The sequence below is a fragment of the Triturus cristatus genome, chromosome 4_1, assembly GCF_964204655.1.
Source record: "Triturus cristatus chromosome 4_1, aTriCri1.1, whole genome shotgun sequence".
NCBI lineage: Eukaryota > Metazoa > Chordata > Amphibia > Caudata > Salamandridae > Triturus > Triturus cristatus.
In genome coordinates this window covers 292,919,326-292,941,865 of record NC_140585.1, presented here as the reverse complement: position 1 = coordinate 292,941,865, position 22,540 = coordinate 292,919,326, and the positions used below count along the sequence as shown (strand labels likewise).

The window sequence follows — 22,540 nt, the reverse complement described above, 5'->3', positions numbered from 1 at the left end:
CATTTATAAAATACGGTTGTCCATCGTATATCATTGGTATACCATTCCAAGATGGCCAACATGTTGGTTTTAAATGTAAACTATTTACAATACCCTTGCAAGACCAACCCTCGCTGCTATGTTTAGGTCTGTTTTTTCAAACATATGCCCATCTTGTTTAGATAGCAGCATGTGTTATTTTTTCTGCTTGTATTATTTTAATGTATTCATCGTATGATATTTGTGTTGTTTATTCTGATTGTGTCAAAGGGTGAATGCAAGAATGAGTTTGTGGATGGATGTAAAGATGCATGAGTGCAAAGATGCGTGACAGAATGCATGTATGATGATTTATTGAGTGCCTCAACACTTCATTAATGACACAAAAGGGACTTTCATTCATAACCCAGACCTATTGACATTGCTAATGTGTGTTAAACTTGGGTTTCCCCATCATTGTCTTCTCAATATTAAATATTATGCTCATATTTTAACAGTTTCCTGTTGTATCACTTTCCCTTTCTAGCTTTCCAACAAACAGACACTTCACATAAAGGAGACAATGTGACGAAAGGTAAGAAAGTTAAAAGGTATGTAATGTTGCAGTCAATTACAGAAAAAACTTTTTTTCTGAATTTAAAGTAGAAGAGCCTCCAACACCAATGCTCCTCTATTGATAATTGCAGTTCTACCACAGCTACCACATAGGCCCCATTCTGACCTCCACCGCAATCATCAGTCTAACATCAATTTGTACTGCTGATCCAAGGGAAAGAATACACCGCATTCTACATCTGTCTTTAATCTTCTATTCCTGCATCGTTTTCTAACAATGCCATTTTTAAGTCAGTTTTGAAGAATTATGCAGAACAATAGCAAATTATATAGGAATCATTTTCCAAATCTTTTTTTGTGAGACGAGCTAACTAACCCCACTTGCAATGCTGATCATTTTGTTGACTACATGGCGTAAATTTGATCAGGCTGTAGCATTTCTGTTTGTATCTCTCGAGCTACCTGGCTATTTCTTCTTTATTCCCTCTCTCATTCTCTATCTTTACTCTCATTCACCCTCTTTTATTACATTTTGCTTGCTTTCTTAGTTTCCGATGTGTTCCCTGTCCGCTTTTTCTCTGTTCCACATTCTCCTTCCCCTTTCCATCTTTCCCATTTGCTCTATCGCTTTTTCTTTCTCTCAATTGATGCTTTGCCTATTTCGCTTTCTCTTTCAATCCATTTCTGTATTTACCACTGGTACATCGATATTGAAATACTACGTAAGGATATTTTACTACTTGTGAAACCATGTTATGTGACTACGGTAGCTGTGAAATGCAAATTTTCTACATCAATTTCTATTGTTTTTGCTTGCTTTTCCCTAATATTTCTCCCTGAAAATGTTGGTATAAAAGTTTCATGCAGTACCAAGACAGTAATAGAGTCAACATGCAAAAACAAATTCCAAAACGAATTAGAAAACAAGAGTACAATGACAACAAAATTTCAGTTATTCAAAAAGGGGGACCGGAGATTTGAATTTTAAGGTTTTATGTAGAAATAGCAGCAAAAAGGACAGTGCCAGTGGTAGTCAACTGCCGTTTTTAGACCGAGACATATTCGCAATTTGAGGCTGACCACAATGTGTGGGTCAGATGCACTAGCCAGGCTTGTCCTGGTCAAGGATTTTACCTTCGGACTTAGTCCTTTAAGTCCAATTCACCACAGGAGTACACTTCTAAAGTCCCCCAGGACCTCAGGGGAGGATCTTAGAGATTCCCAGAGTGTCAGGCAGAGGCCAACAGAAGTGCCTAGTCCAGGGCTAGTTGTCACTGGTCTGCTGAGAACTTTCAGGAAAAGGCCTCTTGTAGCTTGTTGTATCCCTGTACCTTGAGCAGGTGAGCCCTATTGCTCTTGGAGTCCCCTTCTTTTTTTCTTTGTTACAAGAGGGACCTACTCCACTCTTTCAGGGCTCCTCTCTGGTTGCAGGCCACAAGCCCAGTCCTCTTTTGATCTTCTCTAGGTCCAAGAAGTGTGGGAGCCTGAAGGTCTCACAAGGATGCCTGGCCTTAGCTAGTGGGTGGGAAAGACACATCGGCACTCCCTAACCAATGGGATAAAAGCTCCTAGAACCTCCCCTACCATGTTGGTCATATTCAAGATGATGAAAATCTTCAGCCACACTAAACGTGGGCTCTGAGGGCTGGGGATGTGTGTGAGGCATGTACTATGGTAATCCTATTGTTCTCCCACATCTAACACTAAAATCCAGTTTTAGTTAGCCAATATAACCACAGAAAACTTATAAACAGAAGTCTGTAGGATTAAAGCAGCATCCTCCAGGAACCAGAGAGTGGATCCACGAGAATTTTCTTGGCACCATGTTCTCCCCTTTCAAGTGTTTTGCATTAACCCAGCAGACCTATCAATCAGGATTTGACAATTTGGGGCCAGATGTACGACCCTTTTTTGCATGCGCAAACGGGTTTGCGACCCGGTTGCGCATGTAAAAAACAAATAGGCCATGACTAACCCTATTTAGCGAGTCGCAAATGATTTGGGACTCTCTAAATAGGATCAGCGACTCGCTAAATAGGATCAGCAACTCGCTATGAAGTAGGGGTGTTCCAAGGGCGTCCCTTCCTAATAGAGAGTCTGAGCCCTATGTAAGACTGTTTTGCGACCGCAATTGCGGTCGCAAAACAGTCGCAGTTTACCACCGTTCTCAGAAGGGTGGTAAAGCACTCGTAAATGGGAAATCCCTTCCCCTTTGTGAATGGTGGGAAAAGTATTTTTTAGGGGCAAGCAGTGGTCCCAGGGACCACTACCTGCCCTTAAAAAATTAAAAGAAAACGTTTCATTTTTCTTTTTTTAAATTTATCCCATTTTCCTTTAAGGAATACGGGCTGCATTTAAAAAAAACTGCTTTATTTAAAAGTCGTCCCAGACATGGAGGTCTGCTGAGCCCAGAAGGCCACCATACCTGGGAGAGCCAGCCATTCCCAAGTCGCAAACATCAATAGTTGTACATCTGGCCCTTAGTGTCAAAAAGAAAGCCAACAGCCCCACACTGTATATTGTCTGGAGTTTGGAGGAGCGATCTCTGCTCATTCAGGTCAGCCTATTGTTTACTCCAGGGAGGCATTTCACAGATATTCAAACCTATTCAAGGCTAATTACATGCAGGGAGAAGCTGAAGAGTCAATGCAAATTAGAATCTAGAAACTTCATACAGGGAAAAGGTACCTTTCTGAAAAATTAGATTTCCTTTATATTAATGAAAAATCTGACTTCACCTTTGAATTGGATTTTTAATTACTATTAAAAATAGGTTTTAATTATTTTTCAAGCTGGTTTCATTCCTGAGATACAGTATTAGTATTTTAATCTGTGCTCTTTTTTCTACATAAGACAGCTTGGTCTACCTCAGCGAAAATAGCTGTTGGGTGCTAGTCGCTGTAAGGACATGTCAGCATTAAATTTCTACATTTCCCACTTTTAAATACCATACACCCTGCCTTGAAGGATACAAGGCCTACATAGGGGAGACTTATTACTATTTAAAAGGTAGGTTTTGACCTGTCAAATGTGTTTATTTTGACAGGTCGGATTTCAGTATTTACTTTGCTACAGTTAAGGCTACACTGGCAGGCCTGAATCCAAATTTGCACTGTCACTGTAGCGGATGGCATAATAGGTGCTATACTCAATTAGTGACATTTAACTTAGAGGCCCTCAGTGCACCTCGTACCATATACTAGGGACTTATAGATAAGTTAAATGTGCCAATTAGGGTTATACCAATTGGACCAGGTTTAAAAGGGGTAGCACAGACACTTTACTGCTGGTTAGCAATGGCAAAGTACAGAGTTCTACAGCCATCAATAAAATATGGTCCAGCAAAGGATCCAGGGTGAGTACACAGAAAAGGTAGATTTCATACAAGAGGATATTACTTTATTTTCTCATGATTGTGTCTGTATGCCTGCCTGTAGGGCATCATTTTGACATTTAGATCACTCGCTATCTCTCGCACACTTCCCTCTTGTCACTCCTCTCTCCCATTCTGTCTTTTTGTATAGTGATGGAGGGAATGGAGCTGCCATATACGATACCGGTGTCAGTGCCATGGACACCACCTCTTAATTCCTTCCATCTCGTTTTCTTCCTTAAGGCTCCATCTACACATGACTACAATGGCCAGCATGCACCAGCTGCAGCTCTCCCAGCTCTTTCCACCTTCCTGTTCACCTCAGTCCTGCTCAAGTTCACTGCTCTACGACTACTGCCTTCTGCTTTCTTCCTTTTCACCTCAGTATTTATGCTTTCTTCACATACTTGTCAAACATTTTATGACCAATTGGAAGCAGGATTTCCAAGTACCAAAATGGCTAATTAGTATACTAATAACATCACCGAAAATTGCATCACAAAGACCTTTGTGCTGACAATGACATCACAGGACAGAGAATGACATGAAATTGGATGTAGATCAAAAGGCATGTGGCTTCTGACCCAGATGACATCACTAAGCATACATTACATGCCAGTGAGTGAGCTCTGGTTGCTATGGACAGGCTATATTTTCCATACCACTAAGTTAGTTACTCCAGCAGCAACAGAAAAACTGGGACATGTATGTTTGCATTGATAAAATGTCAAAAAGAAAAACCTTCATAAGTTTGGTATTAAAAGCTTACGTTTTTATTCCACCTCTCTTTTTCAAATTCCAGTAACGGGAAACTTTCAGAAGCACAACATTTAATCCTGATTGTAATATGGCATAAAAGAAAACTGCTTTAAATAAAAGCCTGACCTTACCCCTTAAAGGTGTAAACAGCACATGCTCAGAAGACAGTGATTTGTGATCTAATTGGAATCTGATGGCATTAAAAAGCTGTAAGAATGTGTTGGGAAATCAGTAGGAGGTAGGAATTGTTAAAATGGTAGCCTACCACCTAAATTGATAGGGTTGGCAAGAATGCTTTCACTATTAGTGATTCATTTTAACAATTAATTTGGCTAGGATTATTCAGTGTATCTGCCTTCACACATCCATTCAAGTACAGATTTCGTCTAAAATGTTTAAATTAATCAGCCAAATTATTTGGCCTGTTATTCTATGGAGAGGCTGGTGTAGCGACAAAAGACCATTCAAGGAAGCGCCACCCTGCATGAGATTAGTACTGCTTTTATTTTTAACAATGCCACACTAAATATATCAACGGTTCACATCCCAGCGCACAATTGAGCTGCAGTTTGGTGCTTTAGGGGTGCCTGTAATGCACTACTGTGCTAATGCCGCCAACTGCAATGCACTGTCTGAAGGGATGAGTAATGACTTGTATGACCCTTTTTGACCACTTTTAGAAAAGTGTTTTGTCCTCCTTTCCTCATTGTAACTCAGAATGTGGATATATGTTTTGCACTTATTTGGTAACAAGAGAGAGGTTATGCTTTTGAGTCAGTAAGGACCTAAAATCTCTTGATAAGAAGTTTGCCCATAATGTGCAGATGCTTAGCCACTGATAACTCACACGGTAAACTCATGATAGTATATCTCTATCTCTAATGCATTCATATTGCCTCTGCTCAACAAGAGATACACAAGCAAATGTGTTGCCTTTTAAGTAAGCTGAAGTTTGGTTTCAATATAAATCCTATAAACTTGAAACTTGTATCTGTTGCTGTACGGTGTCTCGTGAAAATATACACTAGACTCTAATCATTTGACTGACTGGAAGATGTTTTTATATGTGGTGGAGAAAATAATTGAAAATCTTTATAAATATTTCTTCTGTGGCAGTTGTGTTGAATGTTTATAATGTCCCAAAAATTGATTTCTGTTTCTTGTATTCCAGAAGCCAACCTTGTTGTTGTTAGATCATTTAGTGTCTATATGTCCTTTACAAGGTGCTCCTTTGCTATGACCAGAAACTGAGCACATTTCTGGCTTTAAAGTACAGTAATTTCTTAGGAATAAAATGTGAACTATATATACTGAATTTGTTTATATACATATGACCGTGTATATTTAGAATTTCATTTTATAATTTCATTTATAGAGAGGATTGCTTCTGAAGAAGATTTTTTGCAAACTGAAATGTTTGTGATTTAGGTGAGAGCCCTCTAAATTGGTTACAAAGAATTTCTCCAAGAATTTGATCGATTAGCTCAAAGAAACATTTTTGTTACAAATGGCTTTATAAGCATTACTGGATTCACCTTTTAGTCATTAGAAGTCAAAATACATTTCCAAAATATATCAACGCAAATTGGATTTATTATGAAAGGTTCCATCATTTCTAAACATTTCAACCAAATGTTCAACAAATCCAGGGTCCAAATGTGGCCCGATTACTCCTGAACTTAAATAACAGTGTCTGTAATGAAAAATTGTTGGGAATACTTATTTTATAAGTTTCTTAAAACAGTTAGGACATGGAAACTTTTCGAACATTTAAGCTTATTTGATCACTTTTGTACAGGATATGTATATGGCAACAGTAACTTTGATTAATTTCACTTTGCAGGTGTTCAGGAAACAAAGAGAAATGCAATTTCAGAACAATCAGTCATCATAATGATGATTGCATCATTGTACGTGTGCATTGCCGTGGGGATCATAGCTTTCTCTCGGAGACAACAAATAAAGACACGTTAGTTCAAGAAATTAAATATCTCAGCGTGCATAATATTGTCAAATAAGACCGACTCATTTTCTGCAAGTCAGACCAGCTCTTCTGCAGTCTATGCGTGGGCCTAGGTTACTGCATGGTGGCTACTATCCCGCTGGATAACCTGCAGGATGTCAGGGAGACCAAAGAAGGAACACAATCAGGACTTTTTTTTACTCCGAAATCAAGGAGCCAGAAGGGACAGGAGGCGATTTAAAGCAGATGGGTGACTGCTGGAGGACTCTTGGAGAGGGGACAAGAACAATAATGAGAAAATTAAAGCATCTTCAATGAAGTGTGGTGATAATTGAGAGGCGACTGGAAAAAGTGGGGGGCTGTATTCCTGGAGTGGCAACATGGGTGTCCTTGCTGGAGATTCAAGGGTGGATCTTAGAGGGGGTGGTGGGTGCAGTGACCTCAGAGCTCCGGGAGCTGGAAGAATTGTGATGGCGCTCTACTGAAGCTCTGATGACGCTCCATGGGAAGTTGGATGTGCTGGAGAGGGAGCTAACCTCCAAGGTTTGGGGGCTTCTGTCCTGGAACCTGATGTAGATGGTTTTGAAGAAAGTGGGCCATCATTTTGGAACATTTGATCTCTTCCCTACTTTACATGTCTGCTGTTGGAGAAATGTTTGTTTTGCCCACCCTCGAGATGCACATCCTCAAACTCCCCCTCTGGTGGCATGATAGTTGTAGTATTGTCAGAGCCAGAGTAAAGTGTATCAATCTGGAAAATGGTGGTGTTGACAAATCAGTTTGACCTCTTCTGTGGGCAACCCAGCCACAGTGATAAAGTATTTCTTTGATCTGCCCCAAAGGCCGCAAATGCCTCTTTGGAAGGACTCAAGAGCGCCCCAGCTGATGGCTGCAACACATGAGTATTATATGTTGTGTTATTAGCTGTGTTATGTAGCTTGCGTTGGACTTGTGTTGCACACATTGTGCTTTATGGAAGAGAGACTTCGTAAGCATTGCTTCATTTTTATATGATACTATTGTTCTCTCCTTTCTGTCTTCCTCGCCCCTCCCATTTCCCTCCCTTTACTTTTAATACAAAATTGGGTGTCGGGTGAATATTAGATTCTCTATTTTTGTCTGTCAACCTGTTTTTATATTTTACCAATAACCATTATCGAAATCCAAAACGCGCATCAAATGCAGCACTCTTTTCTCTGTGTTTGACAATGTAGGTAGGCCTTACAGGCCTTTAATGCTTGTTATTATAGTCCATGTTGGTACAGTGCATTGCATATTAATTGTGTTCACTTAGAAGTGGCGCAGGCTTGAAAATAAGACCTCAAAATTAAAATGAGTTTCTTTGCTTTATTTTGGGGAGCCTACAGAATGTTTAGTATGTGCAAAACTGCTACATATCTCCTGTTCCAAGTTTCATCTAAAGGGAACTGTTCCATTTTCTTGCTTGATGCTAGCAGTGGCTGGAGCTGCAGAATAAAGCTTCTCTGCAAACTGAACTTTAGCTCCCTTCTAACAGGGCCCAAAAGTAACCGAGAGCGTTTGCTTCTGCACTTCCTAAAGCTACAAAAGAAATGATTGTCAGCTTAGTGTTGTAAATACGGGGTTCCGAGTGAGTTAACTCATCGGCTGCTCAAAGGACGTTTTAAAGAGGGAAAGGTATATAAACGCTCCCAAATTAAGGAGGGGCAGAGAGATCAACCATTGCTGAGAGACTTGACTGTCTGTCGGAATGTTTAATTGAAGACCATCTGGTGAACAGGTATGTAGGGATATTACATCACTTAGAAATTAACTGAATAATAATAACATCATGACGTAAGGCAAATAGGGAGTATTAGACTAATGGGTTGGTGATGTGTGATAAACAAACTTTGGGGTTTATATTTTATTTATTCTCATAATATTTATCACAGCGGTATTCATTATGATGATAATTCTTACAGCTGTTATGTGCATAACACGAGCATATGAGAAATATTAGAACATTGGAATGTTCGCCCAGCGCCAAAACCCCTAGCCCCTGAACCAGCCACTACGACGCCAGCACTCTGCACGCTCTCAACCCCGGATGGACCCACAACTGCTTTAAGGCCGCCCCGAAACGCACACACGGTCCCTTCACCTGCCGGAACTGCAGCTACTCCAGCCACAGAGCTGACGAACCACCCGCCAAGAAAGACCTCAACCACCTCCGATGCATACTACTGAACACCCGCTCCGCATGCACACACGCTGTCGAGCTCTGGGACCTGCTCAACACAACGTCCCCGGACGTCACCTTTCTGACAGAGACCTGGTTAAATAACTCCTCCGCACCCAACATCGCCATAGCCATCCCAGAAGGCTACAAGATCACCCGCAGAGACCGCACCAACGGAGTCTGGGGAGGAATCCCCATCGTCCACAAGAACAGCATCAGGGTCTCGACCAGCACCGACGACACGCTCAGCACCGCCGAACACATGCATTTCCAGATCCAGACAGACCCCAACTCCACCCTCAGACGCACCCTCATCTACCAACCCCCCGGACCCCACCCCCAGTTCAGCGACTCCATCGCCGACTTAATTAGCATGCCCGCCCTGACCTCCACCGACTACATCCTCCTCGGAGACCTGAACTTTCACCTTGAGAACAACAACGACAACAACTTGTATTGTATTTCGTTTGCTCTAAATTGTATTTTCCCCTGCTTTTAAGTCAATCTTTGTGTGCCCACATACTTGCACCTTAAATTGGGCCCCCCACCGCGCTTTTCGCGGATCTGTTTCATCTTTCCTCTTGCCTTCGTGTTTGGCGCCTGGTCGCCATCTTGGGGGTGGCGAGTAGCGAGTGTGCCACTTGTTTGAGCGCTCTAGCGCTCACTAGGACCACAGGTGAGCCCTACTTAGGGTGAGCTTGGCAGTAGCTCGACCTTGGAGAAGGTAATAGCACGCACGCACGCGCGCTATGCTGCTGGAATTATAATCTACAGCGCTGCTTATATTTTAAAAATACCGTTTTTGTATTTCGTTTGCTCTAAATTGTATTTTCCCCTGCTTTTAAGTCAATCTTTGTGTGCCCACATACTTGCACCTTAAATTGGGCCCCCCACCGCGCTTTTCGCGGATCTGTTTCATCTTTCCTCTTGCCTTCGTGTTTGGCGCCTGGTCGCCATCTTGGGGGTGGCGAGTAGCGAGTGTGCCACTTGTTTGAGCGCTCTAGCGCTCACTAGGACCACAGGTGAGCCCTACTTAAGGTGAGCTTGGCAGTAGCTCGACCTTGGAGAAGGTAATAGCACGCACGCGCGCTATGCTGCTGGAATTATAATCTACAGCGCTGCTTATATTTGAAAAATACCGTTTTTGTATTTCGTTTGCTCTAAATTGTATTTTCCCCTGCTTTTAAGTCAATCTTTGTGTGCCCACATACTTGCACCTTAAATTGGGCCCCCCACCGTGCTTTTCGCGGATCTGTTTCATCTTTCCTCTTGCCTTCGTGTTTGGCACCTGGTCGCCATCTTGGGGGTGGCGAGTAGCGAGTGTGCCACTTGTTTGAGCGCTCTAGCGCTCACTAGGACCACAGGTGAGCCCTACTTAACGTGAGCTTGGCAGTAGCTCGACCTTGGAGAAGGTAATAGCACGCACGCGCGCTATGCTGCTGGAATTATAATCTACAGCGCTGCTTATATTTTAAAAATACCGTTTTTGTATTTCGTTTGCTCTAAATTGTATTTTCCCCTGCTTTTAAGTCAATCTTTGTGTGCCCACATACTTGCACCTTAAATTGGGCCCCCCACCGCGCTTTTCGCGGATCTGTTTCATCTTTCCTCTTGCCTTCGTGTTTGGCGCCTGGTCGCCATCTTGGGGGTGGCGAGTAGCGAGTGTGCCACTTGTTTGAGCGCTCTAGCGCTCACTAGGACCACAGGTGAGCCCTACTTAATGCTCGCTTTTTGCGCGCAGCGGTGACGTGCAGCGGTAGCGCCGGACTCGCGCCGGAGTCAAGCCAGAGTCCTGCCCGTCTGCGCCCGGAGGCGATCGGAGCGGCGGGTAGGGTTCTAAACACCAGGGATGTGTCCCCCTGGGACACCAGTGCTGCATTATTCCCCTGGGGAACTTCGCTCTTTTGACACCCTGGTCACAGGCTGTCGCACTGTCTTTCCCGGACGCCATCGCGGGAAACTCTGCTGCCCTGGCTGTGGCTGGCGCCCTAACCGCTCTCAGTTATCACGTCCCAACAATAACACCCTCAGTGTGGGTTATCGCTGCATGCTATTAAACACCAGGTCGGCGTGTAAACATGCGCAAGACATATTTGAGCTTCTAGATACAGTGAAGCCACTATGTCTTATGCTTACTGAGACGTGGTGGGGTGAATTTTCCAACCCAGATGTCGCTACGGCAATCCCGCCTGATTATAACATCTTCAGGAAGGATAGAGCTAAGGGAAGGGGTGGTGGAGTGGCATTGGTGGTCAAGAAAGGCACGCCCTGTGCGATCCTGCCAGTGAAGGACATCCGAGGCTCGGAGACCCTCGCTTTTTCTATCACTTTGTCTCCACATCAATCTGTTAAGGGATTACTCGTGTATAGACCACCTGGTTCACCCGGTACGTTCTTTGAAGATCTGGACTCCGTGTTGTTGGGGCTGGCCCTGAAAGCGGAACATTGCATCGTGGCAGGGGATTTTAACTTTCGGATGGATGATCCGTCTGACCCTGCTGCCATCAAACTTTCTGAGGCTATGGCCCCGCTGGGACTGATTCCTCATTTGCAGGAGCCTACGCACGAGAAGGGGCACACTCTTGACCAGGTATTCTCGTCTTCCCCTCTCGAGGTGATTGAGATTATACCAGTACTATGGTCAGACCACTTGCTTGCCAAATTTACGATCAAAGGCACAGTTAAACCGGTGGCTGCCTTGGCACAGCAACAGGGTCGTGTCCATAGGGCATATCATCGTGTGACCCCAGAGATGCTGGCCCAGGCTGCTGTGGATCACCCATGTTCCCTCTCTGGCGATCTGGATAGGGACTTAGAGACCCTGCAAGCTTGGCTCCTAGACAGGCTGAATGATCTTGCTCCGGAACTGACACCCCGCCTGACACCGAAATGGGTCTCTGCGCCTTGGTTTACCGCAGCACTGTTGGCTACGCGGCAGCAGTGTAAGGTGGCCGAGAGAGCTTGGCGGGCACAATATGATACTGTAGCCAAGCTGACCTATAAAACGGTGGTCAAGGCCTATCACCGGGACATTCGCCTGGAAAAAAAAGCATATCTAGCTAGGAGAATAGAAGCTGCTTCTAACTCCTGCAAGGAGATTTTCTCCATTGTGAGACAATTTATTTCTCCATGGTCTAACACCTCGGACGAAAAACCGTCTGGTACCTGGGCCTCGGACCTTGCTGATTTCTTTACGAGCAAGATCCAACGCATACAGGATTCTTTTCCATCGCCTGGGCCCACGGACCAGACTAATCCTGAGGCCATTTTATCCCCGCGGGCTTGGCCTGGTGTGACGCTGAGTGTGTTTCCTTCGCTCTCTGCCCCTGACTCTTTAGCGCTAATGGGCAATCTCAAATCGGGCTCGCCCCTCGACCGATGCCCTGCTAAATTTTTAGCGAAAGTTGCGGAGGTGATCAATCCACTGGCAAACCCGCTGATGAATCTTTCGCTGAGTCAGGGAGTGGTCCCGCACGCCTGGAAGCAGGCGATGGTGATTCCATTGCTCAAAAAGCCAGGCCTAGACCCGAAGGCCCCGGTCAATTATAGGCCCATCTCTCTGCTGCCGGCTCTCACGAAGATTGTGGAAAAGCACGTTCAGGTTGTGCTTTCCAATTTTCTTGAGACCAACGAGATCTTGCACGCCACCCAGTCGGGTTTTCGTCCCCATCTCAGCACAGAGACTGCGCTCCTTGAGGTCTCAGAAACCATTAAAGGGGTTTTGGACTCTGGGGGCAAAGCCATGCTGGTGATGTTGGACTTGTCGGCGGCGTTCGACACCGTCCCCCATGATGGCCTTCTCGCAAGACTCTTTGAGATAGGTCTGCGGGGGACGGTGCTCGGCTGGTTTTCCTCCTTTCTAGCCGGCCGCCGGCAAACGGTCTGGGCCTCGCCAGATTCCGCCATGATGCCGCCTCTGGGAGTCGGGGTCCCACAGGGCTCCATCTTGAGCCCGACCCTATTCAACATCTTCATGACCCCGTTGGCGGCATTGGCGGAGTCGTATGGGGCCCAGATCATATCCTACGCCGACGACACCCAGCTCATCTTCTCGTGTAAGAGAGGAGGAGACTTTGACGGGGAGAGTATCCGGGATTGCCTTGGGGCTGTTTTCCAATGGTTCCAACTGAACAGCCTTAAGTGCAATTCCGATAAGTCTGAGGTACTCTTCTTTGGGTGCGACACAGAGCCAGACTGGCAGGCCTGGTGGCCGATTAATATGTTTCCTCCGTCTTGTTCCTCCCAAGTCGCCAAGAATCTGGGGGTCAAGATGGATAAGGGGCTAACATTGAAATCCCAGATCCTCGGGGTGTCGGGTACCTGCTTCGGCATCCTTAGGATGCTGCGGAGGTTCCTTCCCCTGCTGTCTGAGGAGCATAGGAAACTGACAGTGCAGGCTCTGATCGGGTCCAGGTTGGATTATTCTAACATTCTTTACCTGGGCCTGCCAGAGTATTTGCTGCAGCGGCTCCAAGTGGTGCAGAACGCTGCTGCGAGAGCAATCTTTGGAGTAAATAGACGGGCCAGTGCATCGGGCCTGTTGAAAACCTTGCATTGGCTCCCTATCCGGAAACGGATTGCCTTCAAGGCTCTGACTCTGGCCTACAAAGCTCTCCACGCGGTGGGAGCAAAGTATCTTCAAAAGAGACTGGTCTTCTATCAGCCGACCCGGTCTTTGAGGTCGGAATCCCTGTTTTTGGCGGTTGTTCCGCGTGTGAAGAGAGCTCGCCTGGGAGGCCGCTCTTTTGGACTACTGGCTCCACAGTTGTGGAACTCTCTGCCGTTCACTCTGCGGGGAGCTTTCCAGCCTACTAGCTTTTAGAAAAGGCCTTAAAACCTGGCTGTTTACCCAGTAGCCTGTTTTTCCTGCATGTATTTGTCTGGCATTCTGTCCTTTTTTTAACGGTGTTATGTTATTGTGTTGCAGCCCTCCTTTTCCAAAAAAGCGCCGGGATACTCTTTTTGAGTAGCCGTGCGCTATATAAAAGAATAAATAACATAACATAACAACTACACAACCCTGATCGATAACCTCGCCAACCTCGGACTGAGACAACTCATCACAACGCCCACCCACTCCGCCGGCCACACGCTCAACCCCGTCTTCTCCTCAAGCCCGCACGTCTCCATCAGCCACACCACCGAACTCCTCTGGACCGACCACCGCTGCATCCACTTCACCTTCCAGAAACCAACCACACACCACCGCATCCAACAGATCCCCCGCCGCCGCTGGAGCAAAATCACCGAAGACCAACTACATGCAAACCTCGCTCTCAGCCCACCCACCGAACCCCCCAACACCGACAACGCTGCCCACAACCTCAGACGCTGGATCGAGGACTGCGCCAACACCCTCGCCACGCTAAAGAAACCCCTCCCCCCCAAAGAGACACAAGCAAGAGGGCCAGCTGGTTCACCCCAGAACTCCTAGCCTCCAAGCAAGCCTGCCGAAAACTAGCGAAGAAATGGCACAGTGAACAAACTCCGGACAGCCATGCAGCACACAAGGACGCCGTCCGCAACCACCACCACCTCATCAGGGCTGCCAAGAAGACCTCCTTCAAAGACCGCCTAGACAACAACGCACACGACAGCAAGGAGCTCTTCAACATCGTGAAAGAACTCTCCAACCCCAGCTCCAACACCAACGACATCCCGCCGTCGCAAGCCCTGTGCGACTCCCTCGCCACCTTCTTCCACCGCAAGATAGCAAACATCCACGACAGCTTCAACACCCAGACAGCCCCAACAGACAGCAACACAACAGACCCTCCGCACACCATCGACCACGTCCCCTTGCTAGCCTGGACCAGCGTGAGCGTCGATGACACCATCAAGACCATGAGCACAATCCACTCCGGCTCTCCGTCAGACCCATTCCCGCACCACGTCTTCAACAAAGCAAGCAGCTCCATCGCACCCCACCTGCGCAATGTCATCAATCTCTCCCTTGAGACCGTGACCTTCCCAAGGCCGACCCAAGAGACCTCAAGAACTTTCGGCCCATCTCTCTGCTACCCTTCCCGGCCAAGGTCATCGAGAAAATCATCAACAGACAGCTAACCCGATACCTCGAAGAGAACAGAATCCTGGACCCTTTCCAGTCTAGGTTCCGCAGCAACCACAGCACCGAGACCGCCCTCATCGCCGCCACCGACGACATCAGGACCCTGCTAGACAACGGGGAGACCGCAGCACTCATCCTCCTAGACCTCTGTGCCGCCTTCGACACCGTCTGCCACCGCACACTACGCGCACGCCTCCACACCGCAGGGATCCGAGACAAGGCTCTGGAATGGACCACCTCCTTCCTCTCCGGCAGAACCCAGAGCGTCCGCCTCCCCCGTTCCATTCCAAAGCCTCTGAGATCATCTGCGGCGTACCCCAGGGATCCTCCCTCAGCCGGACACTGTTCAACATTTACATGGCCCCGCTCGCACACGTCGCCCGACAAAATGACCTCAACATAATCTCCTACGCCGACGACACTCAACTGATCCTCTCCCTCACCAAGGACCCCATCACCGCCAAAGCCAACCTCCACGAAAGAATAAAGGCCGTCGCCGACTGGATGAAGATCAGCCGTCTGAAGCTGAACTCGGACAAGACGGAGGTCCTCCTCCTCGGCTCCAACCCGTCAGCCTGGGACGACTCCTGGTGGCCAACGGCACTGGGGGCAGCTCCAACCCCCACCGACCACGCACGCAACCTGGGAATCATCCTCGACTCAATGCTCTCAATAATCAAGCAAGTCAACGCCGTCTCTTCCTCCTGCTTCAACACCCTCCGCATGCTCCACAAGATCTACAGGTGGATCCCGACCGATACAAGAAAGACAGTCACCCAGGCCCTCGTCGGCAGCAGACTCGACTATGGAAACGCCCTCTACGCGGGAGCCCCGACCAAGCTCGGCAATCGGCTACAACGCATCCAAAACGCCTTGGCACGACTGATCCTCGATGTACCACGACACGGCCACATCACCTCCCACCTGAGAAACCTACACTGGCTCCCCGTCAACAAGAGGACATCCTTCAAGCTCCTCATCCACGCACACAAGGCACTCCACAAGACCGGCCCAGCCTACCTCAACAGACGGCTCTCCTTCTACACCCCCAACCGCCAGCTACGCTCCGCCGACCTCTCACTCGCCACCGTCCCGCACATCCGAAAAACAACCACCGGCAGGAGATCCTTCTCCCACCTCGCCACCAAGTCATGGAACACCCTCCCACTGAGCCTACGACAGACCCAAGACCTGCTGACCTTCAGGAGGATACTGAAGACCTGGCTGTTCGATCAGTAGCAGACCACCTCCCAAAACCCCCCCCCCCCCCAGCGCCTTGAGACCCTCGCGGGTATGTAGTGCGCTTAACAAATGTTAAAGGCAATGAAGCAGCAGAGGCCTATATGAACTGGTGTAGGCCCGCTGCTCTCGACATTTCAATGTCCTATTACCCAGCCCCAGCCTTTCTCTTTCTCCTGCCTCTCAAAAATAAATTAGGCAGAGGAAAGCGAAAGGTGGAGGCCATGCAGGACACACACAGCCTTCATCCTTCTCTCCTCCTGTAACTCAGTGTCACTAGAGCTACAGAAGGAGGGAGAGGTGAATGCTGCTCGGCTCCTGGGTCTCCCTGACTTGGCTGAACTACATAAAGCTGTGCAGCCAAGTTGTAGAGAACCATGGGCTGACTTCAGCCCCCTTTCAGAGGTCTTGTTGTGAATGTTCTACAGCTAACAACCGTAGCCCTGAGCTCGGCAGTTAGCTGTAGAACATAAACCGCAAAAGCTGTGAACAAAGGCTTCGGAGAGGAGGGGGATTTCAACACCCTCCGCCTCAGAGAGGCCTTTGTTTTTTATTCTGCCCTCATGGGGCAGAATGTTCTAATAGCCTTATAGCCCGCCGTAGCTGGGCTATACCGGCCATTAAAGGTCTGCTCTCTTGTTAAAGGTCTTTGCCTTCAACTCAGGCCTTTAAACTTGAGCGGGCCTTTAATGGCTGATATAGCCCAGCTACAGCGGGCTATAATATAGCCTTAGAGCCCAACCTAGCGGGCTATAATATAGCCTTAGAGCCCAACCTAGCGGGCTCTACCGGCCATTAAAGGCCTGCTCCAGCGTTAAACTTTAACAAAGGAGTGGGCCTTTAATGACTGGTAGAATGATCTAATTAGTAATAACAAGGGCCTCTTGGAGCCCAAAGGGGTTTAAATCCCCTCGGGCTCCGAGAGGCCTTTGTTCACAGCAGCAGCTGTAAAAGGAAACAAAGGAATGTTGCTCTCTGGGCTTCTACTAGCCATTAGAAGCCCAGAGCACTCCATTGTTTACAATGGAGTGCTCAACTTCCAATGCTCTAATTATTATTATGGAATCTGTTTATTGGCATTTTGTTAACATAAACCTAGCACGTAGTACATTCAAGTGAACTTACAGGCAATGAGTCAACAGGGCCAATGAGACATCTCCAATCTTGTAAATGGTGACTAACAGGGTCCAGTGTCGCACCCGTTTGCTATGAGAGACAAACGTTATGGATCTCCGAATCAGTCCCATGGGCTCACCACCCCTCCCAACCTCATGGCACTGAGGGGTGCGTCCCAGGGGAGCCACTCATATTACACCCGTTTGTCCTTAGTACAGCCCTCTAAACAGTTCACTTAAACAATAAGAAAAGAAAGAATCAAAACAACATATGCACTAGTGTAACCACAACAGCAGGCTTGGTCCGTACTATAAAATCGCCATGGTTCGTCCCCTAATCTGACCCTCCCCAGCAGCTGCCCGCCCCCCAGTACAGCCCACGCCATTGCAGGCAATCCTCCATTCCCCCGCACGTCACCCGTTTCAGTTAAGGCCCCTGCAGCCTCTCCCAAACCTGATTCCCAGCCAAACCTCCACCCCCTCCCCCCTGGTAATCGCCTCTCCAGTGTGCGCACCACAGAACCCCAGGGCATCCCCATCTAGCTGCAGCAAGGTGTGTGTTCCACTGGCTCGCTATTGGTGTTCGCCTTAGGCCCAGTGTTTCCTCTCGCAAGAGGGCCGTGCCCTCAGCACCTGCCCACACCAGCAGCGAACTCCGCCACGCCTGCGCTCGAGGAGGCTCTGCCGCCTTCCAGCGTTTGGTGAGCAGTCGCTTCGCCACCACCAAACCCAAGTCGAAAAAGCGAGAGGCGACCTTCGTGGAGAGGGTTCTACGGAACAAGTGCAGCAGCCATGCCGGCCATTCCTGCGGCACGTGGCGGCCCGCGCATTTACTTAATACACCGTGCACCGTCCGCCAATATGAATCCAGCATTGGGCAACTCCACAGCATGTGAACCAGTCCAGCATCCAGAGCCCTGCAGCGCGGGCAGCTTGCAAACTTCCAATGCTCTAATATAGCCTCATAGCCCGCCGTAGCGGGCTATGCCGGCCATTAAAGGCCGTCATTATATTAGTCTGATGCCACATAGTGAACTATATGAGTGAGCCCCAAGGATGGGGTTGTCAGTGCCTTTTTTGGTGATATATAGATTTATGTATGACCATATATACAAGTTTTATTATTAGTGATGCTTTGATGTGGCACTACAATCGAAAAGTATCTCTAATGGGCAGAAGACACCAGTCAACTTGAATTGCTCACAGCATGAGGACTGCATACCATGGAGACAGTCAAAGAAAACTATATGGGAAGTTGGGTACATTTCTACAGATCAGCAGAGTACAATACAGGCCCTGTTAGCCCTTTCATAAAATGGTATGTCATTTTTTATGTTCACTTTTTAAACATTTGCCTGTGTTAATACGCTAAACACTATTACCATTGTTGCGTCTCACTTTTCCTAATCCAGATTAATATATAATGAAGCTCTCTCAAGAGGTTAGTATTCTGAAACCATTTGTGCCTGTTAGAAGTCGTGCTGTGAATTCATGTTAGTATGAAAAGAGAGATATTTGCCTGTAAATGTAGACCAATGCTTGAAAATGGTTTTGTGAATTTGGCCCAATGCCTCTGCATTATGATCAAACATTGGTAAGTTTACAAGTCACTGAATAGACAGTGAAATAAGAATTAGAGGGCCAAATGTACGACCCTTTTCTGCGGACGCAAACTGGAGAACATCCCGTTTGCGGCCTGAAAAAAGGGTAATAGCATGTACAAATGCTATTTTGCGAGTCACTGACTCGCAGAATAGCATTTGCGACTCTCGCTATTAGGAAGCGGCATCCCTTCCCAATAGCGAGTCAACATGCTATGTACTAGTGTTTTGCAACCGCATTTGCAGCCGCTAAACACTCGCAGTTTACCGCCTACTTCAAGTAGGTGGTAAACCACTCACAAAGGGGAAGGGGTCCCCAGAGGACCCCTTTCTCTTTGTGAGTTTGTTGGAAAATATTTCCAGAGACCACTTCCTGCCCTTAAAAAAATAAACTGAAAAGTTAAAATTTTCTTTTTTAGATGCATCCCGTTTTCCTTTAAGGAAAACGGGCTGCATTTAAAAAAACTGCTTTATTAAAAAAGCAGTCCCAGACATGAAGGTCTGCTGAGCCCAGCAGGCCACCATCCCTGGGAGGGACTGTCATTCCCAATGGGTTCACAAATTGCGAGAGGCTCATTAATATTCATGAGCCTCGCAATTTGCAACCCCATTGGGAATCGCAAACAGTGTTAAACACACTGTTGTACATACCGAATAGCGCCTCGCAAATTGTGACCTGCAAATTGCGATGCGCTATTTTGCAGGTCGTACATCTGGCCCAGAATATTCTGTCATTAGAAAACGTTGGAGGGCATCAGCAGCAATACCAAATGCCTTGACCTCTGAGTCCTCCTGATAAACTATCAAAAACAGAATGAGAGTTTCAGGGCCACAATGCATGAGGCGCCTTACTTTAACAACATCTTATGCCACATGGAAAGTAAGGCCATGGCATAGGTAAGAAAGGTCACTGCAAGGTTAATAACAGTCAAAGACAAACTGCTGGTATGCACACACCCACCAAAGTCAGAGTCCCCACCCACGCAATTGCTCCAATGCTAAGGTTTGCTCTGTGTAATATATTAGCTTTTGGCAGGTGGTTTGAGAATCTATGCCCCATACCCTTCCCCATTTCTTTGGACATCCTCTGTGAATGGAAGTAGCCTTCTCGGCCGCCATGACCATGTCCATATCCCTACACCATTTTAGTAGAGTTGGAACGTGTGCCGACCCTCATTTCTGCGCTTGATTTCTTTTGGCTATCGTCATTCCCGTTGTTGCCCACTGACGCTCAGCGTGGTTAAGGTCTGTTGGTTCCCACACCTTTAGAAGGCAGTATTTAGGATCGAGCGGGACTTGCTTCTCGCTGACCTCTGTAATAGTATCCATCACTGCTGCCCAGTAAGGTGTAAGCAGTGGGCCTTCCCACAAAGTGTGATAGAATGTGCCTATGTCACCACATAGGCCTAGACAGTGCGGGTTAGGGGTTCTCCCTATCTTATGCAGTGTCACCCGTGTGTAATAGGTCCTGTGGAGTATTTTCAGCAGGGAGAACACGAGAGTGAGCAACACGACGGATACCGGAAGAACATTTCTGTGTCTACGCCGCGCTAAACACGCCATAAGGACAAGGCGGTGACACAAATAGGGAGATTCTGTTCGGGACCCCTACATCCCTCGAAAAATATTGGAACATTAAGCAAACCATACAAGAATACAGGCGATACTAAACAGAAGATCGTAAGGAGACGTGGAGAGAATAAATATTATCGGAAAGAGCCGAGAAATCAGGAACAGACTAAAATTACTCGAGGTTGAGGAGACGTTAATGCTATAAGCGGGATCGAATTATTAAGACATCACAATTGAGAAAACATCTATCTGTGGTCTTGATAAAGATGGTGAGATAGAGAAAGGCCAACGAAACGCGTCGACGCATTTAAAAGCACAATCGAAAGGACTGTTACAGATTTGTAGCTATATAAGTGCCAGATATACCACAAGCTGTATCACTAAGACTATTGGTCCATTCAGATGTGCAATTCATGACAAAGTATACTGTCTTTTATGTTGTTTTCTCTGTTATGCGGGTTCGTAACGGGATGTTATTGATTGTGTCATTTATTGTATCCTCTTCTTTTTTTCATTGATATTGTGTAGATTCTATGTTTTTTATTTGTCCTAGTAGGGGACTTGCACATGACATGTTTTTAATAGAATAAAATGTATGTTTTGTATAAAATAAATGTTGAAAGATTTTAAGAATTTTACTGATTTCTGAGATATTGTGACTCAGGATCATTTATGTGTGGGCTTATCAAGGGACTTCGATGTTGACACTTGTGAAGAGTTCCCCATTCCCTTGAACTTTCAAGGGGTCTCTCTCTGTTTTATATATATGTATTTTCAGCTGTACCAGCCTTAGTCTAGAGGAGACCGCCACCTCTCTAGGGCATTATTTGCAATCTTGATTATGAATATTAATGTGTCGATTATGAATATTAATGTGTCAGCAATAATGTGATATTTACATGTTTTTAAATCCTGGTTCTTAATTGTTAAATGTCAAAGGATGCAGTTCTTGTAAAAGGCTAAATTATGCAGCCAGTTTATAGCAGAGTTTGCTTCGATGGAAAGGCCACATTAATCAAGTACAATAGTGTGTTTCATTGTGGTGATAACGTTCATGACCTATTTGACAGGCATTGCTGGTACAAAGCTGTACTTGCAACAATTAAACTTTTTCATGAATTTTTTCTTTTTTTATAACCAACATTTTATTGATTTTTAAAAACAGCTGAGTGAAAATGCACAAGACTGTCACCTCCGCATGTCTCATATACCCACATAATGTGCATACATCACCATTATTATTAGTACACACAATATGAGGGTGGAGGCTATAGATACCGCACCTGACAGATGAATAGTGTTTTTTGTTTAGAATTCTTACAGTGCAACGAACCAAGGAACACTCCCCTCTATGTTCCTCAACCAGGAGCAAGTCCTGTCACAAAATTATACACAAAAAGGTTCAGCCTTATCCAGAAGAGTCAATAAGTATATAAAAGGATGTCCAAAACGTCAATATACTTTTCCTGAAAAAATCCTTTTCTTTATTACATGTTCACATAAACATGAAGAGTCATAGCCACATAGACATGAAGAATCATAGCCGACGCGTTTCGTCTCTAAAAAGTGACTTCTTCAGGGCTATTGAGAAAACATACATAAAATATAGTTTCCTTCTTGGACGATATCAACATACATGCAGATACAAAATCAGAACTTTTAAAGACAACAAATCTGGTGACATAAGTTACAATATAATGAACATTTATAAAAAGACAAACAATTATTGTCTCCTAGTTTAAGAAGAGGGACCTGCGTACTAAAAATTACATATCAAAATATTTTTTTTTAACTGGATATGATAAATCAAACTCATATGAGATTTATACCTTATGTGAATGCTCATTTGTTGATCTAAAGATATATCGCCATAAATTTTCATAAATGAAAATGTATGGCGATATATCTTTAGATCAACAAATGAGCATTCACATAAGGTATAAATCTCATATGAGTTTGATTTATGAAAATGTATGGTGATATATCTTTAGATCAACAAATGAGCATTCACATAAGGTATAAATCTCATATGACTTTGATTTATCATATCCATTTAAAAAAAATTATTTTGATATGTAATTTTTAGTACGCAGGTCCCTCTTCTTAAACTAGGA

At 45.9% G+C, this 22,540-nt stretch overlaps 1 protein-coding gene across 5 annotated transcripts in view; it reads left to right on the top strand.

Annotated features, from left to right (window-relative positions):
- LOC146854315 (uncharacterized) overlaps positions 1 to 22,540 on the top strand; it is a 186,194-nt gene that overhangs the window by 119,109 nt on the left and 44,545 nt on the right. For 2 of the 5 annotated variants that reach the window (XM_085652115.1, XM_085652116.1), the window contains exons 4-5: positions 506 to 553; positions 6,518 to 7,951. In XM_085652115.1, coding sequence (XP_085508241.1) covers positions 506 to 553; positions 6,518 to 6,684 — 215 coding nt within the window. In that variant the 3' untranslated portion in view covers positions 6,685 to 7,951. Of the gene's footprint in view, positions 1 to 505; positions 554 to 6,509; positions 7,952 to 22,540 lie in introns of those variants that run through there. The other 3 variants (XR_014981211.1, XM_085652118.1, XM_085652117.1) reach the window with 2 other exon arrangements.